General features: G+C 37.4%; 1 protein-coding gene across 4 annotated transcripts in view; it reads left to right on the top strand.

Annotated features, from left to right (window-relative positions):
* Positions 1 to 23,098, top strand: part of PITPNC1 (phosphatidylinositol transfer protein cytoplasmic 1) — an 89,394-nt gene that overhangs the window by 31,949 nt on the left and 34,347 nt on the right. Inside the window, exons 2-4 of one of the 4 annotated variants that reach the window (XM_075169464.1) lie at positions 8,737 to 8,885; positions 12,966 to 13,054; positions 13,502 to 13,509. In XM_075169464.1, the coding sequence (XP_075025565.1) occupies positions 8,737 to 8,885; positions 12,966 to 13,054; positions 13,502 to 13,509 (246 nt within the window). Of the gene's footprint in view, positions 1 to 8,736; positions 8,886 to 12,965; positions 13,055 to 13,501; positions 13,510 to 18,695; positions 19,356 to 23,098 lie in introns of those variants that run through there. The other 3 variants (XM_075169463.1, XM_075169461.1, XM_075169462.1) reach the window with 3 other exon arrangements.

Genomic DNA, 23,098 nt, shown 5'->3' on the forward strand with positions numbered 1-23,098 from the left:
TTGTACATTCAGGATAAACAGCTGGCTTTTTTCAATAGCACAGCTGGTGTAGAAACATCAAATTACTACCATTTGAACAGGACATGAGCTATATTTGGCAAAACATTTGCATGAAAGTTGAAAATTTGCAACTTAATTTTCATTTATTTTCATTTTTATTGTACACCTATTAACCACAGATCTGGACCTGCTCTTGTTGATTTCAGTATCACTCATCTAGGTTGTAAGCCATTATATGCCAAGATACTGCAAATTTAGAGTAGGCCATGTATCTTTAGCTGAAAATACTAGGGGAGGAGACTGTCTTTCTGAACATCCAATATGTTGTTGCTGAACTGCCATTCATAGGAATTTAAACAGATGTAATTTCTTCCTTGAAAAGGCAAAGCAAACATCAAAGCAGTAAGAATTGCACTTCACAGCATGCAGAAGTCAACTGTTCCTGCTGCAACTGTTTGTTTGTGAGGCTACAAAAGCGTGTTCCTATGAATTTGGGCAATACTAAAGAAGACTGCTGATGCAAGTCAGCAGATGCATAGCGCATTGTGAATCACAGATGCATGCAGGAGTTAACTGAAAGAAAAATTTCAAGTTCAACTCTAAACTGTAACTAGTCAGATTCTTTATATATTACTAGGGTAAGTGACATTTATACCACTAAATGACTTGTATGGTTTTCTAGGGCCTTAAATCACAACAGTGCATCACAACCTAGATGTTTACAGTTGTTATTATAGCCTTCCTGGTAAAGCTTTCTATAGACCTTGTTCATCTGTCTGGTTTTTTACGTGAAATTAGTTTAAACCGTTCATTGTACGCTAGTTCAGAAAGTACTGTACTGTTGCCTTCCTGACAGCTCATTCTGTTTTTCCTGTCTTAGCTTTAATTTAGTCTAAGGACTACTAGACAGGCAAATACTACACAGGCAAGGTCAGTTCCCTCATTTCTACTGTGATGAAGCAATGGACATCCTGTAAGAGGGACAGCGTTTTGCTGGAAATTTAATCTTTACTCTTCAGTTGGTGTAGGAAGTTTTATACAGATTACTGTCCTGAGCAGTAATGGCATTAATCACATAAAATGATCTATAGGCAAAATAACCCTTTGAAATATTTAACATTAGTTCTCTTGCATCTATTATTTCTCCCACGGGTTGTTAGTGAATACCGCCTTGATTTCTCACGTGGCTTCTCTTTCTTCTGTGCACATTTTTCTCATTGCTGGGTTTTCCTGTGTTGCCTTATTGTTCAATTCAGAGACTTCCTACAACTGATTTTCAAGACAAACTACACCTCTAATGTGTTTCAACCCAAAGATAAAATGACACTTGGAAATACGGCACTCACTTAGCTGTGGCACCTCACTAATAATCTGTAATTAAATTAGGTCAGTCATGTAGATTTTTGGTGGTATTCCTTCTTTTAACAAGTCAATCCTTCTGTTGTTTCAGAAGGTTGATTGATCTTTTGTATAGGTAAAAACAGATTTGCTTTTGAAGACAGTAATTTAGAAAGCTACCTTTGTTTCTGGAGCTACTTTCTCGTATTTTGCCTCAGGGACAGCCATTTTAAAGTAACAATTCATAAAAACTTCTTTGCACTTAGGATATTTCTACATGGCAAAGAGAATGCAGTGCAAAGGTGCCTAGTTTGCTGTAAACATCTTAGCTTAGAAACTAGAAGTCAAATAATGTCTTAGTGCAGACTCCACGCTGCTATTGAGCCAGGCTAAAGGAGGTCTGATATCAGTTCAGTGGTGGTCTGGGTATCTCTGCAAGGCACTACACTGGGGCTATAAGAACACACTTCTGTGTTCTGTGTTCTCTATTTACTATTCATGCCTTCCTTGCAGATTTTCCCAGCAATCAAAACCAGCAGTACTCTTTTCACATGACCCTAGCCCACAATGTAGTTATTTTACCAGGAAAACCGCTATTTTAGAAATACTAACAGCTACCTTCACACTGCTAAGTTATGCTACATAAGAGAGATTTCCAAGTTCAAATTTACAGTGAGTTCATTTTCTTCCTGCATATGGCTATCTAGGCAAAGAGAATGATTATTTCAGTGGCAAAAAGTTTTCTAACTCTGCAATGATTACAAGTGTGACTAATTTCCCTCCATAGCAATGTCCTGCAGTAAAACCTTGAGGTGGTGGTTAATGTATACTCTCAGGCAAGAGAGATATTCACTTCTCTTGTTTGCCAAGTAGTAGCTCTGGGAGCCAGAAGTCCAAATGAAACAAAAACAAAACAAACAAAAACCTAATTCAAAAAGCAAGCCAAGTAGGAGCCAATGCAAATCCACCAGTACATGAAACATCAAATCGTACATTCCTCTATGCTAGTTAAAACCAATCTAGGAATGTTAATAACAAGGAAAACAAATCACCTTGTCAGAACCTGGAGCTTGTGTCATGGAAGAGATGTTCTTAAATTATTCTTAATAGCTGTGAATCATCATCTACACAAGTATGGGGATCAGAACGCACAATCTTGGTGCTCTATCAGCCCGTGTTATAATTGCCCACATGTGAGGGCTCTGCTTTAACCTCCAGATGAGCATGAGGATGCATTAGGCTTCACCCATTTCAGAAGGCAGACAGAATGATGTCTAATAACAATAATAACATGAAGGATTTATAGTCAGTGAGAGAGATAAGAGAAACCACTTCTGTTTAAGTAATTACTCTTTAGAATTTTAAAAAAATTACAGATGTGTCTTGTGGTAAAAGCACTGAGCTTTTGAGGTTAAATTCCCTGTTCTATCACAGACATCTTTTTTAAGGTTGAGGTATTAATTTAATTTCTGTTTCAATTAATCAAATATAAAATAAGGATAATGCTTTCTTTGCCTGTCTTCAATATCTAACTGTAAACTTTTCATATTTATGGCAGTGTGGGGTTAGGTCTTGATCGAGACCTGAAAACAATGCTTTCTAACATCAAAACAAAACACACTAGAGGAAACTTCAGTGTATCCTCCTAAACAAAGATAGTTATTCAAGCAAGTACATTTTCAAACAAGTTATTCCAGACATAAAATATCTCTGTAACATAGCTGTTAAGAGATTGCTTGGAGTGACAGGCTATGCATGTTTGGACAAGAAACTTACCTGGGGATCACCATGCTTGTCTCATGGTGGTACTTTGAGGAATAATCAGAACTTGTTTTAAATAATTCTAAACATGGAAATTATTATACAAGTGCTGAATAATACTCCTATTAACCTTTTTAGTAAAAAAATGGCCTGAAATGAAGTCTCGGAACACATTCACCAAGGAGCACACAAAGAGCCTTCCAAAGACTATGACTTGAAAATAAATCAGAAACGTATCCGTTTCGAGATTGTTTTCTATTAATGAACAGTCTATAAATCAGAATTCCTTAATCAAATTGCTACTGTTTTGCCATAATCAATGTCCTTGGATTCAGTATAGCTAGACAGATACAATTGATGATTAAGTTGATTCATTATCTTTTCTTGCTAGAAGTAAATCTTTACAAAATTGAGGTCAATGACAAGACACCTGTTGCCATCAATGGAGGCAGGATTGTGCCCTTTATAGCTGCCTCTGCAAAGGAGCACATTTGTGCACAAGTACAGATCTGTTTCAGTTTAGTTGTTGCTGGGTTTCTTTTTTTTTTTCTGTTTTACCTTTGCAATTTTCTGAGGACAGGACTAGAAGCCACTGGCATGTTTTAGCATGAATCGCTCTGTGAGAAATACTTTCCATTGTCAAAATGCAGTGTGCTGAACAATGATTACCTTTAATAGGTATAAAAGACATTCAGCATCTTCTGGACTCCAGCTTCTAACTGCAGGGAGGGATCTCACTACTGACTTAGAACAACAAATTGCATAAATTGAAATGGCAGCACCTGATGGTTTAGTCTAGTTATAGAAAAGTAAATGTAGATTAAAGGGTTCAACAATTCTTTTGAATATGAGAATTGCCGTATAAGATGAAGCCAATGATAAATCTGTTACATTTTCAGTGAGCATTCAGATAAGAACTTCAAGGAATGGTATAAAAATTTCATATTATGGATAGCTTTGGCATAATTTCTCCTTTGAGGGAATGTTACTTTTTGCATTTCATGTGAAATTTGAAAGGTTGTACTCTTAAGACTAGTATTAGATCAAAAACTTGAGCAATAGTCAGTCAGGCTGAAAAAAATTCAAACATGTTTGTATAAGGATTTCTTGTGCAGATTCTGCTGAATGGGAGTTCTACAAATGAAAGATGTGTAGGTGGACACCCTCCCCCTTTTTTTTTCCTTTTTTTTTTTCCTTTTTTTTTTCTTCCCCTCCCCCCCCCCCCCCCCGTCTCAAGAACACCAAAAAAATGATTCTGGTCTCACTTACAATTTTAAACAAAATCAGATTGACCATCATTATGCTGTTGCTAACATAAACCTTGTTTCTTGTATGACTAAACTCCCAATAGGCAAACACCATCTGCCTGTTGAAGGAAAAGTGAAGTCACCACTGAGACAATGTCTAACTCATTTGGAGTTGAGAAACATTAAGTCTACTGCAAAAGCTACGTAGCAATATCCTTAGAAATCTCTAACTCTACATTCAGTGCATTTGTTTGTTGAAGTTCTTCCTTTGATATTGAAGAAATTTTCCCCTATTAAACTGAAGAGTTTTCTCCAGACAAAGAGCTTTTCTCCAGAACCAAATTCAGATCAGGTGCCACTGCATGAAATCTTAAAACAGTATATGGTCTTGGAAAATATTCTTACAGCTAAGAACACAGAAATTCAGATTGTGATAGAGCAACATAAATAATAGTGACACATCAGTTTATCCTTGCAGGAATAATAAGTATTGTTTACTGCTGTAAAACGTTTCTTAAGTGATATTTCTCCACAATATCAATAGAACTTAGAAAAAGCTGTGACTTTTTTTTCAGGCATTTAAATTTCGGCAAGTTCTAAAAGACACTTCTTTACTTTGTATTTTATTCATGTAAATATAAATATACACTTTTTAAAAAGTTATTTTATCTGAAATAATATTTGTGTACTCTCTGGTTTAGTAAAGTACTGTAATTTTGGAAGTTAACTCTTTCTTCATCCTGCTCTAGAATGGTATTAACATTTTATAAACCAGATAAAACAAATGAATAGCACACAAAGGAGCCAAGTTAGTTACTTTGAAGTACGTGCAGAAGTATGTTTCTTTTACAGAATACAGCTCCTTTCTAGCAGGACTGCACAGTCATTTCAATAGTTATGAAAGGTTGATATTTCCCCTTGACTGGTGTTAGATCCATAGGCATGGAAAGCCATCGCCTGGGGAGAGGCAAGTAGCGGTAGGACTCCTGCAGAAGAGCTGTCCAGCACCCATTGTGGTGCCTTCAGTTTTCTTCAGCATCTCCCAAGTGAGAAGCGCCACGCTGAGCTGCCTTGGACACCTTCTGTGAGATCTTAGCTATAATTGGAGTGTGTGTGATTTTGAGTCTCGTAAGAGAAGTAGAACCTTTCTTTAAGCACTGGCTGTGTAATATCTGTAAAGCAATTTCTACTTGACAACACTGATCAGCATCTGAAGAGTGCAGCGGGTATGCAGCTTAGCCACACTTAACCATGTACTCAGACTGATTTACAGTCTTTGTGATTTGATATTTTGCTAGCATTTTATGGTGGTATGGGTCCATGAAAGAACAACAATCTCTGTTAGCAAAACGTGGTGGTGTTACAGGTGGATATCTCTGATTCATGATGCTGGAGCAAATGAATGCTTTAGTACAACCCCATTGCTAGTTGTCAATGTGAATGTACATTCGTCTTGATGTTTCTGAGCCAGTATTTCCAGTAGAAACTGAAAGGTCTGTATTTGACCATTAAAACTGAGAGCAAAATTGCAAAGGACTTCATGGAAGTAGGAAATCAAAGCATACAGTGATATGTGCCATCATGAAACACTTTCCAGAGATGTCCATGACAACTAAAAGTCATAACTTCATGGGATAACAAAAATCTCAATAGAGATCTCAATAGAGATCTCAATAGAAATAGTGGCTTTATGGCAAATTGTAATTCCTTTCTCCTCTCCTTTCATGTTCCACAGGCTATAAATTACTAATCTCTTTCTTTCCATTAGAAGATAAGCACCTTATCACCTTTCCTCCTTTCTAACATCCTTATCACTCCACAGGCAGTAAGCATCTTTACTCTCAGGTGGTCTAATCGATACATATCTAATTAAAGGCAAAGCATTTTTTCTCAATTTGCATTCAGCTTTGAAGTATGTTGCTTTGATTTCAGACCTGAAGAACAGCTTCATGTGCCTGAAAGTCCTCCTTTTTCCAACTGTACTAGTTGATCAAATAAAATATACTACCTCTGTCCACAAACTTTGCCTTGCCTGTGTACCGGTGCATTCATTTGTTGTTAGTGAAAAAGAGAAGACAATTTTTCATGGAATTAGTGAAAAGGTATGTGTGAGGACTGCAGCTCTTCAGAGCCTTGAAGATTAGGACAAAATATGATGAGAAGAGAAGAAAAGGATTCAGTAGAGACTAAGGTAGATAACTGGATTAGCAAGAAAAATAATTTTAGGGTTTATCTCTTCAATGGGGACATTTTGTGTGAAAGAGGTACCAGAGATGAGAAACCTGAATATATAGGCAGGAGGTAGTGCCAGCATCAAATTGTTTAAAGAGCATTATTCTACTTACAATTTTCATGAATGTCTTAGGAACATTTCTATGTAGTAAGAGAATAGATTCTCCAAAGATATATAGGATATAAAGAGAAAGAATGATCATTCTAATAAAAAAAAAAAGGCCATAAATTCTCACCAATTAAGAGAAAAAGGAGAGGAAGAAACATTACGTGTGTAACACTGAAATTTTCAGGCACCTATAAATTGCATAGCCAGCACTTATCCAGAGGTATACTGATTTTTTTTCAAATGTTACAAGGGTCGCATTTTCACAATTAATTGACCTGACCCGTATGACACTTGCTAGTTTTATGACAACTGTATTTTTTTTTCCTAGTCCTCTTTTTCACTAGTTCCAACAGGTTTTAAGAGTGGATTATGTTCTTCACTGTGAGGAAATGTTTGAAGAAAGGTAACGGGAAAAAAATCCTCTGAAATTTCTTAATTAGATTAGAAGAAAAGAAAATAGATCCAGGGTACCTCATCCCACCCCCAGAGCACCCTTTTGCCCTTAAAGAACCTTTTTATAAACTTGAGGCATTTTTAGTACTTTGGAATTATCAGCTGAAAGGCACTTTTTTGATGCAAATAATTTGCTTCATTGTTGTAGCGTGTGACTGGAAAGGAAGTAGAAGGTGTACAGTCAGCACTCGGAGAAGGGAAATCCCTGTGCCCGAAGCAGATGATCCTGCAAGATGCAAGTTCTAAATTTCTTACCTTCTTGTGGCTTGCCTGCTGCAGGGGAATGAAATGGGGTTATGTGGAATTTAAAGAACTTCTGTAGGGAGCCCTCCGTGATCCTATTCCTTATCGTTTTGTTTAGTAAGACTGTCTTGTTGGTAATTGTTAATAAGGTCTGTGATGGTTTGGGGTTTTTTCCCCAGCTAATTGCTCTTTTGATTTGGGCTTTTTGGGCTTTTTAAAGTCTGCAATAGGATTGCTGTTTATAATATATAATAACCACAAGAATCTCATAGAGTTTTCTGAGGTCAGACTGTCACTACGCTTTTGTTTGCTTATGCTGAGCTAGTACTTGGCAACTTGTGTAGTAGCTCAGCCATTCTCTAAATTAACAGGTGGTTCTTTGTATTTGAAGTGATTGATGTGATTGAAGTGGTTAGCATGTATATGCCTAAATAAATTACTTTGGGGGAGAGAGGGATCCAAATGGGGAAAACTGGGTAGGTCTGAAGAGAGTTGTTGTAAGAACCATGGTGTGTTCAAGAATGTGGAAAGGACTTAAGTGAGAATAAAATCTCAGACTAGAAAAAGGTACAATTTTACTCTAAAATCTTTACTAATGAAGGTTCAAGGATGTACTTTTTGTTATATTTCTCTGGAGGCAAAAGCCCTGGTGCAGATGCAGACATACTGAGAAAAATATCAGTTGCCAGTACAACAATTTATTTTTTTGTGATAGCAATGTTGGGTCAACCCTCCTGGGTTTTGGCTTCCTAAGTAACTTCAAAGCCTATAGAAAAAGGATCATTTAAGTGCTTAAATTAATTTTAATAATATTGCCAAATCACTCATCTCAAACTTCTTTTTCGAAGGACTTAGAGTCTACATGGTTTTTTTTTTAAGAGCCGGTGCTCCTATTTCTGTGAATCAGCAATAGTTCTCCTGAATCTTTTTACAGGGCTTCATTATTCAGCATTGTGTTGGCATGACAGAAGAATCCGGTGTCCCATAGAATTTTTAGAGTTCATCTGCTGGTTAAAATCCCGTTGCATGTCAGCACGTGGAAGCAGTAGATCAATTGTTTATTTATGCTTAACTTACATACTTACAAATACAGTCTGAAAATAAAGGACTGGCCTGATTCTTTACATCTGTGTATGCATAGTTTTTGTTATTTTTTCCACAAGTGATGCCCTGGACCTAATAAGATCATGGGAGGACCCTGACTCATAGGTCTAAATGAAGCTGCAAAATACTGGGTTTTGCCCTTGAACTACCTTTTATTTGCACATACCACTATATCGTTGTATGACATTGGCTTTTGAATACACGTGTATTGCATAAAGCTAATACATTGTTCTTGATTTTGCTTTGCAGTACAGAATTGGACAGCTGTACATGATAAGCAAGCATAGCCATGAGCAGAGTGACCGAGGTGAAGGTGTGGAAGTGGTGCAGAATGAACCCTATGAAGATCCAAACCATGGCAACGGTCAGCTAACAGAAAAACGGGTCTATCTCAACAGGCAAGTGCAATAAACTGTTTCTCTCAGCATGGGCTGTAATAAAAATTTGCATGGAATATCCCTTCCAGGCAACAGCCATGCTGTTTCAAGTAGAACATGTTCCCATGCCGCTTCCTGGTAGCCGCAGGAAGAAGGAAGGTGGGATCAGTGGCTTGAAATAGAGGGATTAGTTGTCATTTTTTCTAGAGTATCTTCTCTAAGAGAAAGAATTATAACTTGAAGTTAAGGATGTACTGAAAATCAGAACTTTTCTTTTGTTTTACACTTGACTGTTTGTCATTCTGTTTTCCAAAACTGGGGGAGGGGGGATGACCAAAAAACTAAAAACCAAAAACAAAAACACCCCACCCCCAAAAAAAAACCCAAAACCAAACCATTAAAATGATTTAAGGATTTCTCACCTCATAATAGTGTCACAAAGCCAGTATCCCATTTTTGGTGACAAGAGATTTGCCTCAGCAAAGTTAATTGACATTATGAATGACCATTACGCTCGTACAATGATGACCTTCTGTACCAAAATAATAGGCTTAAAGACATGATGGAAAAAATTGCTTTTGTTTCCCCAATGTTCCATCATTTCTTAAAGTGAAATATGTGTCTCTTCCTATGGTGAAATTATACTGCTGAGGATCAATGCCTCCACACTCAAAGGCCAGAGATGTTTTAATATACGTATATTTTTGTGTCCTATGAAATGTATTGCTAATCTGTTCATATTTTTACTACTTCTGATCAAATTGAATATCACTGCTTTTCTGAAGTTCTTCTATTCCCCTGAGCCTGTTTCATTTTATTAAACTTATGCTCTGCAGCATTTCATAGTGGGCATAAAAACACTATAGCTATTGCTTCTACATTGCAAGATACTCCTCCACTGCAATCCTGACATATCTAACCTTAACTCAGGCTAAATTGAATCACCAGTAATGTTGCATGCACACACACACACACGAGTCCAATAATACGTGTCGTGCCAACATTTAATATTATTGTGATAGTAACTGTTCTCTCGCAGGGTAGATACAGAACTTGCGAAAAATCAATAAACATGTTCCTGTTGTAGAGCTCCCAGAAGTTGCGGGTTTTTTTAATGTTTCTGGATATTTCTTTCCTTCACGTTAGAAAGAGATAAGGCTTTAAGCACTGAAGAGCATATTCAGAATTACCACTTTAGGGTAATTCAGAGTAACCGCAAGGAATGTGTTCTAGAAAGCCTGTACAAGACATACTTGAGAAGCATGTAGTTTCTGGTAGTGCAGGCAATGGAACAAAGGATCTCTTACCCAAAGACGGGTACAAACATTGACAAAGAATATCTGTGTGCCTACAACTTGGGAAGTTTACCTAAAGCTATGGTGGATGTTTGAAGTCGGGCTCACTGAGTTTAATGATAATTATGAATACTCCTTGATAATAGTCTCCAGATTTGCTATTTGAATCTGGTTCTGGTGTCACAATACCACCAGATATTGCAGTACTATTAAAGCTCTTTGGAAAGGATCAGCAGGTTTTCAGGCAACTATGGATTTTGCTGGGAGGCCAGGATCTCTCTGGAAGGCTTCACTCAAGGAGACATGCTGCCATACAAGATCATAGAATCATAGAATCATAGAATCATACAGGTTGGAAAAGACCTCTAAGATCATCGTGTCCAACCGTCAACCCAACACCACCATGCCCACTACACCATGTCCCTAAGGGCCTCATCTACACGTCTTTTAAATACCTCCAGGGATGGTGACTCCACCACTTCCCTGGGCAAATGTGTTGAAAACTTCTCTGCCTGCCTTCCTTGAGGAGCAGGACTCCTTACACCAGCACAGTTCTCCCCTTCATCTTTTCGTCTTCCAGGGTCCACTGCCCTAATAAACTTGCTAGCTTTACTTCACTTTGTTTTGCTCTGGACTGACCTCTCCTGAAGAAATTTGAGCTTATATATTCAGTGATGGTTTCTTGGAAAGATTTGTGTGTTATTTTCATTTATCTTTTCTTGCCTGACACTAATTCTTGTAGAGGATCTTCTTGCTTACCAATGGTTTCAGCTGGAATGCCTTTAAGAAACACTTCCTCCCTATGTGCTGAAAGACTGAACTTCATCTGGGGAAGGAAGAAATAAAAAAAAAAAAGAGAGAGAATGTGATCCACAGTTACCTGTGCTGCTAAAATAGAAATACTATGTTTTCTTTCTCTGAATGGACCCTTGGAACAATTCATGTGTGCCTATGACTGTAACTTGCTGGAAACTCTGAGTATAATGTGTGTTTTGGTCATAAAATTATTTGTTTTGGAGATGTGCTATATCGGCAAAGATAGGTAGACAGGCAAATATGCTAAAAACAACAATAACCAAAAAAAGTGCAAAATGAGCAGCTGTATGTTAACAAAGACATTCCAAGTAAAATTTTCTAGTGTCAGTGTAAGCCTTAGTTATATTCAGAATTGTTTACTGCCTCTTCTCTCCTGCTGAAGCATTGTTTTCAGAAGCTGAAAGTCTGCATTCTCTGGTATTTATTATTTAGGCAGCAGAGTAAAGTTTAGCAGGGGTAAGGGAGGGAGCAGAGAGACATAAAAAGACAGTGACAGAGGCTGACAAAATAAACAAAAGATCTGATACAGTGAAGTCTATCATGCAGTATGTAAAATGCTGCTTAAAAGACTGTACACAAGAAAGGTTTATGTAAAGAATCTGGTTTTGAGCAATGTCATCAAAGAGCAAAAGTCAATGCACTTGACTTTGAATCTTTAGATAATATACTAACGTCTGCATTTTGCCTCTGGACAAATGCAGTATTTATGTGTAGCTAGATCATGGTTAAATAAGCCTTAATGATCCAAACTCTGTATTTTCCTCAGAAATTTGCTAATATGGAAAGTTAATTTACTTCTGCACACAGTTATCTAAACATAACTATTTCAAACATTTACACTTGGAAAACGGAGGTTTGAAAGCATCTGCTTTAGTTCGGTCAAGATTCAGTCTTAGGCTGGGTGATCCGCTCGACACATTCCCAGACTAACACAATTTTAACTGAGTTTCTGAAATACAGTGATATTTGTGGTCTCCCAAAGTCTGCCTTCCTTTGAGTGACTAGTACTGCATCTTTGTTACCGGCAGCTTCAGTGGTTATAATTGATGTCATTAAGAAGGGGTTGAAAGACAAATTCTCATGAACTTTTTAAAACGTGTGTTTGTTCATCACTTCTTTGGTACCGTGAGTGACCAGAGTTCTGGAAATGAGAGACCTAAGATCCGTGCTCCCACTCTTCTGTAGTATTATTTAATTACCCTTTAATGATCTTTCCATGTGCTGTATCCACATCTTTCATTTCTTATTCTACTGCTATTGTACCACCGCACCGGTAAGTTATCTTGACAGATTGAGCTCTGAGCTATGACATCAGTTCCATTAATTCTCTTCACTTTTCTGATTTACTTTTCCCATCAGCAAAATGGGACTGATACTACCTACCAACCTCACAGAGGTATTTTGAGTGATATGTTAATTTTAATACAAAAGCTTCCTACTCAAGAGTTGGTGTTGGTAGCGTGGGAAAAACTGCGTGCTAGGTGAATTGAACGTAAAGGTTTGTGTGCGGGCAGAGAATATGGAGGAAGAAGAAACAGTCTCTAGGAAGAAATAATGGAATCGGGATCAAAGTGGACTGAAACCACATATTTACGCATGACCTCTTATTAGAGAGTGCCTCCCTGTGGTTAAGAGTACTGTGACACAGATACGCCTTGTATGGTCTAACCTGCTGAGTTTGTCCATAACCAAAGGTTGAGGCCATAAATTCTTGAATTCTTTAAATTTCAGTTTAAATCTGATCAGAGGTTATTGCAGTGGCACCATATTGCTCACTTTGAGAGGGGAACAAACAGACTTGGTTTCATATATGCTTGTGGAGAAAGCTGAGACAGAATGCATAGTAATGAGATGAAAATACTGAAGTCTGGGTATTGCTGTAGCCTGTGAAATACCTGTCAAATCATGAGCACGTTTGGAAGTATCTTCTTTTCTACAATACTCGTAAGTCATAACATATTCTAATCTTATATTTTCTTTTTATTTTCAGCAAACTGCCTAGCTGGGCTAGAGCAGTTGTTCCCAAAATATTTTATGTTACAGAGAAGGCTTGGAATTATTATCCTTACACAATCACAGGTAAGGAATAAAGCAGAAATGATTACTGACTTGTACTTTTTGGATAGTTTAGCTTATCTTCAGAAGCTCCAAGTTACATATTGAGCCACAGATGCCAAGTTACTTTAACAACTCCTGTTGACCTGCATATATTTTTCCATCTTATATTGACTGGTATCAGGAAATAAAGATTATAGACTATGGATAGGTAAACACCGGAGTGTTGTATCTATGCAATTTCTTCCTTGCAAAGAAAACATCAGGTACTTAGATTCTGTCCTGACTTGTACCCTTTATTGTCCCATAGATTTTAGTCAAATATAAATCAGCAGATTATCTGACGCAATTTTTTTTATTATTAATGTATGTTTACTGTAAGGATCTTGCATCATTGTTTTATTTCACATTTCTTTTTTTTTTCTTTTCCCTCATCATTCTTTTTTTTACAAATGGACAATTGGAAATCAGAATACACAGTAAGTTTTTCTTCCTCTTTTTATTCTAAAAATAGAATAATTATGTGAAATAATAGTAGTGGAATCCAAACTGATTCCTTCTTAATATAACTAATACATAATGCATTCAATAGTGGAACTTTATTTTAGCTATTTGTTTAAGAAATTTAAGATTAAATTTGAAGTGTTTCTGTGGGGATCCTATAAATTATTTACCTTATTTTTTTATCACTTCAAAATAATTTGATACATTTTTAGTCACTGACTGTAACAAAGAGAAGCTTCTGTAAATCAGGGTAAGGCTTTTAAGATTCCAGTTATTACGTGGAGACATGAGAACAGATTTTATTTTATTTATTGTTTTATTAACTTATAAAATGCTCATCTCTGGTATAGTATCTGGGAAACTGTACAATCTGTAGACAAAATTAAACATAATCTGGGCACGGTGCCCAGAAAAATCAGCTATTCCCTCTAGCAGAGCTAAGGCAAAATATAGCACGTAAATGATGAGAAAAATTGTTTTAAATGTGCTGGCCTTAATAATATACAGTAAGTTTTCAGCAACCTTTGGAAGATGAGGAGGAGATGGTGAGGAAGTTCCAGGTGAAGGGACCTTTCAGAAACTCCTGCCTTGACTGAGTTTGAACTTCTGACTGTAGATAAAACATAATCCACTTGTTTTTCTTAACTCTGCAGTGCTTAAAATGTTTATGCAGTTTTTTTAAAACCAGTAAAGAATACGGAGAGGAAGATTTTAATGTGATAAACGTGAAAGAGTAAAAATAAAGGGATTTAAAGGCTCAGATCTGAAAGCTGGAGACTTAGAGTTGAAACTTTGATGACCAGATTTGAAAATCCAAAGTACCAAACTGTGCTTTTCAATATGTACTGTAGATACTTATTACATATTCTGCTTTGTTTCACGTTTAAAATTCATTGGATTGTCAGAGGAAACCCAAATGTTCCATAATGGACAGTAGTAATGAGGGGACAGATTCTCAGCTATTTTTGTCAGAAGGTATCTTCAGTAGGGCCTATCATAGTTTACATTAATTAAGGGTTTACCCTTTGATAGCAAGTTTAATCTTAGGCTGGGAAGATGACGTGCTATGTTGCATTGATGTCTGTTACTTACACTATGTTGTATATTTTTTCTTTAACTGAAAGTCAATTGGAATTTTTTAATGTGATTTTTTTTTTCTTTAACTGAAAGAGACAAGTAGGAATGATTAAAGGGGTGGTGGCAGACAGAAATATATGTCTGAATTTGAAATGCAATACATAATCAAAACAGCAATGCTGTACTCATAGAATTTGAATCGGGAGGTGATCTTTATCTAATCTGATGAGGCAACACCTGGAACACATTTCGGTGAAGGTCTGTAGAACGCATACAGCTAAAGAGATGTTCAAGAGCATCAGCAAAAATGATTGCAGGGTTGAAAAGACTTGTAAAGAAAAATTAAATCGGTCTACAAATGTAGAAGGTAGGCAAAACAGTCACTAAGTGACAGTATAACTGCCTATGGGAGTTGGGGACTAATTACTCACCATGGTGCAAGGAAACAGAACTAGAAATATTGGGATGAAATTAAGGAAACTGTACTTCAGACAGAAATCTAAAATATATTTTAGTGGAGCTGATAGACTATGAAATTATCTTCAAGGGAAATAGAGAAAGTGCTTTTGCCTCAAACTGTTGAATCTAGAACAAAAGTATACCACTGGGAATAATTCCTATCCTTGTCTGGAATAAATTTTGATCTTCTATATTCATTAGAGAATTCGGAAAGAAAGAAAGAACCCACACACATTGCCCAAAATATGTAAGATAGCTTGAAAACCCTTTTCTTAAAGATAGTAAATTCCGCCCAAAGGGTCTGTGGGACATCCTGAGAATTAAATTGAGCCTCATTTCAAGGAAATCTGATTCTAAAGGCAGGCCAATAATTGGATAAATGAAGCATAATCTTATCCAGTCAAGTACATACTGCTATGTAGTATGTTCACACCTTACTTAACCTCCTAAGTTCCACTCTAAATAAAGAGCAAGGACCTTAAGGGCTCAGTAGTGTTATTTCAGTGTATATTACTGATTTGGAAGAGGATGTGAACAACAGACTGAATTGTGCTGATAGTCTTAAGGTTTTTCAGTTGTAAAATATGAAGGCTGTTGAGAAATTGCATTCAAGCACATACACTAGCATTCAGAGATTCAATGCAGAATAATTTCATCACTCTGGTTTTCCTGTGAAATATTATGGATTTCATAAATATGACCTTCTTAAGGACCTGAAATTAGGACACCTTCTAAGAAAAAAAGCTCAGCAGGCATTGAAAATAATTTCCAGAATATTGTTCTCTGCAGTGGTAGTATAAGAAGCCAAGGGTGATTGGATGCATGAAAACAGGAATGGAAATCAGAGTGCCATGATGTTAGTACTCTATAATCTGGGTCCAGTTATGATGGCATCTGCTTTAAGGAATGGTATTTGTTACACAGCAAACCCCTGAATTTGACAGCAAACAGCAGGAGATGACTGCTTGGTGTACTACCAAGTCTCAACAACCACATGAATAATATGTAAAGCAAATGACACACTTAAGATAATGAGCTTAATAGAACTATAGCACAAGTGACGCTTTTGTGGTGTGTAATATGTGAAATATTGTAATGTCAGGAGAGCATTTTAAAATGCACACTATGCTGTTTGCAGAGGAGGGCCTCATTAAAACTGCAATACAAAAGACTTCCTATCAGGAAGATGAGACATGGGTAATGTCCCAAGAAATGCTGTATCAAAGCTTGAGATAATCCTTGCAAGCTTCCTGCTGACATTGAGAGGGAGGAGGAAGTAGAAAAAATACTTTCGAAGCTGAAGCCAAAGGAAGTCATCCAAATTTGGGGGTACTATTTAGAGAATAAGATACTCCTATAAAGTTCAAACCCTTCTTTTAGTGGCTGGGGCATTACTTAAGAACTGTGCGTGAGAAAGTCTCTTAGAACAGGAGTTGCTTTGGTTTTGAACTTATAATAAAAACCTGACAAGATATCTTGCTAAAATAAAAGTTTAAGTTTTATTTATAAGTCCATTTAATATTGTGATTAGGTTGATGTTAAGCTCATAGATTTGGGATACTGTATTTGGGATACAGGGGAGCCCTGTGGAAGTAACTCAGGGACTCTGCTCTATGAGCAATTACAGGACTTGGGTACTGGTGAGTGCCTCCTGTCAAGCTAAACATGCTATTGGGAATGGGTGTTGCTGGCTGCTGGCTTTTAGAAAGAATTCCTTTGCTAGTCACAGGCCGGAACCCTTTTCACTTGCAGGATGGAGGAAAGATGCCTTGCAGCTCTCAAGAAACCCTTCTGTGCCAGTTTATCACAGCATTTGCAAATATGTATCTTTAGTGTAAACTATTTATGCTATTCTTAGATATGTGGACAAGAATGATTGAACTCTCAGGAGGCTTTCTTATTTTTCTTTCTGAGGTTGTCCAGCTAGATTAGAAATAATTAACTAGAAAGCAAACCCGTCTCTATTGCAAACCAAACCAAAAAGGATTGCATAGAACTAAGTTTCTTTACCTGCATTGGGATATTGTTAGACAATAAGCAGCACAGAGCAAATATCCATTTGACCTGTTCAAGTGACAGTTGAGATTCCAGACAAAAAGAGAGGAGCCTCAAGCAAACAGATAATCAGATCACGAACGTATGGTGACTCAACCATGGTACAAAAAAGTCATATGATCAAAGTACGCTGAAAATGAGCCTAACAAAGTTTAGCTATCAAGTGTACAAAGAGGTTAGGAAAAATACAAACGGAATTTAAGCAAACTCTTCTGACTTTGAAGGTACAGTTCAGGTGTTTACCAGGGATAATTTCAAATAGTTTTGCTCACTGATCTGAACAGCTCCAGTGGTGTTAGCAATATTTCAATTCTGGGACTGAAATTTAAAAACAGCTGGATAATTTTTTATGCATGATCTATGGCCAATTGTTAGCTTCACAATTATAAGTATATAAAGCAAAATACAGATTAAAAATGGCATGTTTTACTCTCTGCAAGGAGGAAGAGCATTCTTTCAACCTGCCAGTATTTCAAATTAACTTAGGAACAGGATATAAATTCAGAATATTTATGAAAAACAGTTATGGAACAGAAGGCAGGAGACAACAATTCCTTTGATGATATATCACAATGACAGTAATTCTTCTACAGCAAATGACTGAGGCAAAGAGAGTTATTTCATCTGGTATGTGTCAAGGCCCCAGAGTGATAGTTGCTAAATGTTCCATTATTGACCTGCTGGTTTCTGATTACTTTTGAGAACAGGCATGTTATGTGCTTCACTTAGTCAGCTGCCAGTTTGTCCATGAAGTAAATTATCTGGAAGGAATGTTTTTTGTAATTGTTATTTTTATAATCAGATGACTTGAGAAGGAAAAAAAGTTGTTTCAGATAAACATTGCAAGGAATCTGGAGAGTTTTTTTCCTGTGTTCTCTTTATCTGATTACTAGTGCTTGAAATTTGGATGTAACCCATCAGTCTTCAGTGCACAAACTTTTCTCCAACTTGAGTATCTGAAGAGTCTGCATCAAAAATGCAACAGAATCTGTATTGCGGGATTAGAGCCTAATACAAAGCTACTACCAAAATTCCTCCCCTCTCATCCCCCAATTTAGAAGACAGGCTAACTGGTGACATTACTCTAGTAAAACACAGATTTGGTTCCTTTAGAGATTCTAGCAAAAGGAAGGACCTCTGTAGTATTTATAAGAAACAAATAATATATCTTTAGAAAGCTGCAAACCTGTATTCTCATTTAATAGCTTAATCCCAATGAAACAGAGTAAATCAAACTGCTCGGGAGAATTCCCTTTTTCCACCACTGGCTTATTATAAAGCAATCCAAACCCCTCTCTGATTCATCAGACTGTCCTTTTCACTTGTGCACGCTGCTTCTCACTTCCGTTCTTCCTCAATAAACAGGTCACTTCTCCCATGTATCAGAGGAGGAGATCCTAAGGGAGGGCCAAAACAGAGATAAGTGCTGAGTTTCACAGTGGTTGGAGGAACTTGTTAGTTGACTGTTTCATCTTCAAGTTATTGTATGTAATACAAACAAATAGTGGTTTTCTTCCTGAGCTCGTCTGTGAAAGTTTAACTCCCTTGCTTATTTGCAAGCCCTTTTTTTGCATTGTTCCTACTCTTTCCGCTCAACAGTGCTTTTTCTGTTCTTTGCCACCTTCCTGTGCTTATCTTGCTTTCCAAATTCTCCTCCCTCTCATTGAGTCACATCTTCCTAGTTCTGCCATCACCCTGCCCAGCCCTTTCCATCTATTCTCTTTCGACTTTGTCATCCTGATTGATGCTAGTTTGTGAAGTAAGTAACCTGTATCACATAGCAGCCCTGTGTGCTCACATGCCCTGCTGTCCGGAGTATTCTGAAGGTAGTCAATAACACGGTGGCTGTTTTCCAAAAGACTTTGAATAGTCAATTAAAGAAACTATCTTTATTCTTTCTGTAAATAGCTGAAGGAAATACTGTCATTTGAAATATGCTGTAGAGATATCACTATGTTATCTTCACATATCTTCTTGCATATAAACTGTACAGATGCCATCTTGTTTACCCATACCCATGCGTGATTTTGATTTTCTCCCACATCCAGGTCTCTCCGTTCTGTCCTTGCCATGTCCGGAGGCATTGACAATCTCCCATGTTACATCCCTCCTCCCATTCCATCCATCCTTCTTGTTTATAAATGCCCCCTGTTGCTCCGGGGCTGGTGTGTGTGTGTCTGCCTGTTTCCCCTCCTTGCCCTTGCTGTGCTGGGCATCCCCTCCTGCCTCAGTAAGTCTGGGGACCTTCCACTACCCCATGGTCCCCATTTTTCCTTTGCCTATTAATGAGAAGTGGGGACTCCATTTGTCTTTTCCAGGTTTTTGATCTTCAATAAAGAAATGCTGTTGTTAGCCACTGACTACCAAAACAGTGCCCAAAAATTTCGAATTCAAAGGATGTGGTATCTAGAAGCTAGCCCTATTAAAAGATCTAATTTTGCTTGGCCAGTCTCACCTCATTGTAGCAGTTACTGTGTTCTTTAGCTCTAGGCTCCATGGAGGTTGCTCTGTAAAGGATCCAGTTCCACCTGTGCTGCCAAAATAATGTATATGTGACCATACAAAAGAAAAAATTGTCAGTCTGAAAAGTGGTGGGAGATCAGAGAGAACATTTACATGAAATGTCTGCCTCTCCTGGCTTTTATGTTAAGATTTAGGGGGATATGCTTCTGCTGCTTAAAAAAAAAAGTGGAATTAATTTTTACTGTACAAAAATAACTCCCAAGGATTGTGGATTAATATTGACAAGGAGCAGGAGAAGTGAAGTGCAATGATGAGGTCTCTAGCAGTTCTTTGAACATTCTGCAGAAAGAAACCAAATGGAAAATGAAACTAGCTAAAGCGGTGTTGATGAAATAGTACTCACACAAAGCAGGTTACAGAGGGTAAGGAAACCTTTATGAGTTACCCTATGTCCAACATATTTACTGGCAACTATAGTAATTCCTGCAGCCACGTCGGGTGTAATTACTATGCAAAGACTATTACAGTCCTTTCCATAAAACGATTGTGAAACACCATATGTGTTTGGCTGTCTCTTTAAGACTTTGGCATAGTGTTTTGGCATACTTAGGTTCTACCCTGTTCTTCTAAGTGTTGCTTATTGCTATGGCAACACTAATCAATCATCATGCTAAAAATAGGCCTTTCATTTTTCAAGAGGTTATCTGTAGTGAATTGAAAATGCAACTGCAGTCTGTGTTTTCCGTATGCTGCTTTCATTTCACTTTATTTTAATCTGGAAATACCCATGCTTATGTGTGGTAATTACTATTACAGACTCCGGCTATTTCACTGGTTACTCTCTTGAGCTTTCAACCTCTCCTGGTTCTTCGAAAAGGGGTGCAAAATACAGAAAGTTTAAAAAAAAAAAAACACCAAAAAACAAACAAACAAAACCCCCAGCATATTCTCCTTATTTGTTTTTGAGTGTCACAGGTGTACCAGATTATAACACATCTGAAAAAATCTGGAGGTGACAATATAAAAGACGCCACCTTTGAGAGCTTTACACAAAGAAACCTTATCATTGAAGACACTAGGACTCTGAAGACTTTGTCCTGTTATGTAGAATTTAACTCTAATTTCAAGTTAAAGATTTAATTTGCCACTATTTTTTTCAAAGAGGAACCTTGCAAGCTGTAGAGATAGCGAAATGGAAAATTGGAAACAGTGCCCTGTGCATTCCTGTGTGCGCTCAGTGTATCGATCGGCTGCCAGGTTTGTGCTGGAAGAACACACGCCCCGGGGGAGGCAGAGCAGAAAGGGAGTGGTGCTTTGAAAAAAAATATCTACTGGAAGGTTTATTACCTACCATTCCCTCCCAAGTTTGATTCTGACTGTTGCATAACACTTTTAATCCCTGGCTAAGTAAATATGCAGCCACTTAAGGAGGGGAGAAAAACCCAACAACTTTTTGCATGATGAATAATAAGGTCTTTTGAATGATGCATAAACAGTTTTCTGGTTCTGCCAGAGCCCTCTGCCAATTAGTCAGAGTGCAGCTGATGAATCATGAGACACATTCTGTGAAATGTTCAAAAATCTGGACCCTGCTAAGTGTTCCTGAAAGCCAGAGACCCCCCACAGCTGCTAAAACAGCGGCTGCCAGTCACTTGAGTTTCTGAGAGATATATTTGCAATGGAGTACTTTTTGGTGAATTTTAGTTTTCATTTGGGGGAAATTCATGTTACCATTTATAATCTCAAATTAGATTGTTATAGCCCTCGCCTTTATACTAAATACACAGGGAGGTTGACTTTTGATAGCTTTGTGCAGAAAATGACTTTCTGCTCTCTAATGAGGTGGCTTGAGGTACATGGCACTTATAAGTCTTCTTCTATAATACTCTGAAGATCCTTAGTCTTTTCTTAACGTTTCTTTTTTGAAATACCAGCCTAGGAGATCTCTTTTTTTAATTAGAGTTTAGATTCTGGGTCACAGGAAACAACAACGAGATTCAAGCAGTGGCTTGCTGAGCTGCTACAGGCAGCCTAATGCAGCCTTAAGTTCAATATATGAAATGGCTGCATTTCAAAATATCATGATCTGACTCATTGCTGATAAACTCTAGACAGTGGTTGAAAATAGTGGATATTTTTTGATAGCAAGGTGAAACAGAAACATGGAATTTGGCTTTACTCAGAATTTCCTCTGAAACTGTAGCCATGCTTCAGATCAACAGCACAAAGGATTTTCATATTTTGCATTTTTGTCCTCTGCTGTACCTGAAACTGTGACCTAAAAAGCAACAAAGAAAAATGTGTTTTGAAAAATGTATTGAAAAATGTACTCAATCCAACTGCTCCTGAATTTCTATAGTTAGATCATAAGCAAAGACACATTAATCAGAACCAGGGATGAAGAGCAGGTTTGGTAAGGGTGTTATCTTTGTATTAGCTGTAAATGTGAAAGATGCTGTACTGAAGTTCCTTCTGTCAATGGAGTTTTCTGACAATGGGACCACGAAAGCAGCACCAAGTCCTGTGGTGGATCCCGCTACTTCTTAAAAGAGCTGAGAGAACTGCACTGCCCGGGGCCATTAAGGTCAGCATAGGCAGAGCAATTTCCATAGCCACTGAGGTTTCTGACAAACCACTAAATTCAGACTCTACAACTTAAAAGTTTGCAAACTCACAAAGCTCTGACCTAGATACTCAATCTGCTCAAGCATTATAGACTTGATGACCCTTCCACTAGTGATAGATCATTGGTGTCGTTCTGTTTTTATCAATTACTAGACTTTATTTAGGGGGTGTTGATTTTGTTTAATTGTAACAAAGAAAATTAAATTTTGGTCCTCAAATCAAGAGGGCAGATACTTAACACACACTAACATGTAAGTAAAACATGGCCTAGAGCAGTAACCTTGAAATACGCAGGCACAATGCTAGTAAACTGTGTTTTCCTAATAACTGTTGTAAACTATTAGTGTATCGTAGATAGCATGGCATACATCTCTACCATTTTCCGTGAAAATGTTTCCAAAAGCTGTTATTCAGCATTGAGCCCTCAGTAATGCAGTACCAGTTACTGCATTCAGTAAGCAGTACCAGTAACTGCTGGTAAGACGAAATACTCACTGGCAGTCTCCTCCCATTCCCTCAGGGATGCCTTCCCACAGGATGCCCATATGCAGAGGTCTGGGTTGTTGTCAGCAACAGCTCTGTACACCTGGACTGGGACCGCTGTAGTTACACATCTTTGTAAAGTACAAGGCTGCCATATACTAAATTTTTGAGATCAATAACCCATGTTTTTACCACCCTAGCACCAATGTAGTTATTTTCCAAATGCTGTAAAAACTATGCAGTAGAAGATGTCTGTCATTAGATTATACATTTTTTTTTAAATCTGCTTTTCATAATCCACCTCCAGTAATAATTTGCTTTTCAACCCTCCACATTCTCCTGCAAACACAGAAAACAGCTAGAATGTTGGTTTACGCTGTTTGAATATGAATCCTCTGAGTG

The sequence above is a fragment of the Calonectris borealis genome, chromosome 20 (genome assembly GCF_964195595.1).
Source record: "Calonectris borealis chromosome 20, bCalBor7.hap1.2, whole genome shotgun sequence".
Classification (NCBI taxonomy): Eukaryota; Metazoa; Chordata; class Aves; order Procellariiformes; family Procellariidae; genus Calonectris; species Calonectris borealis.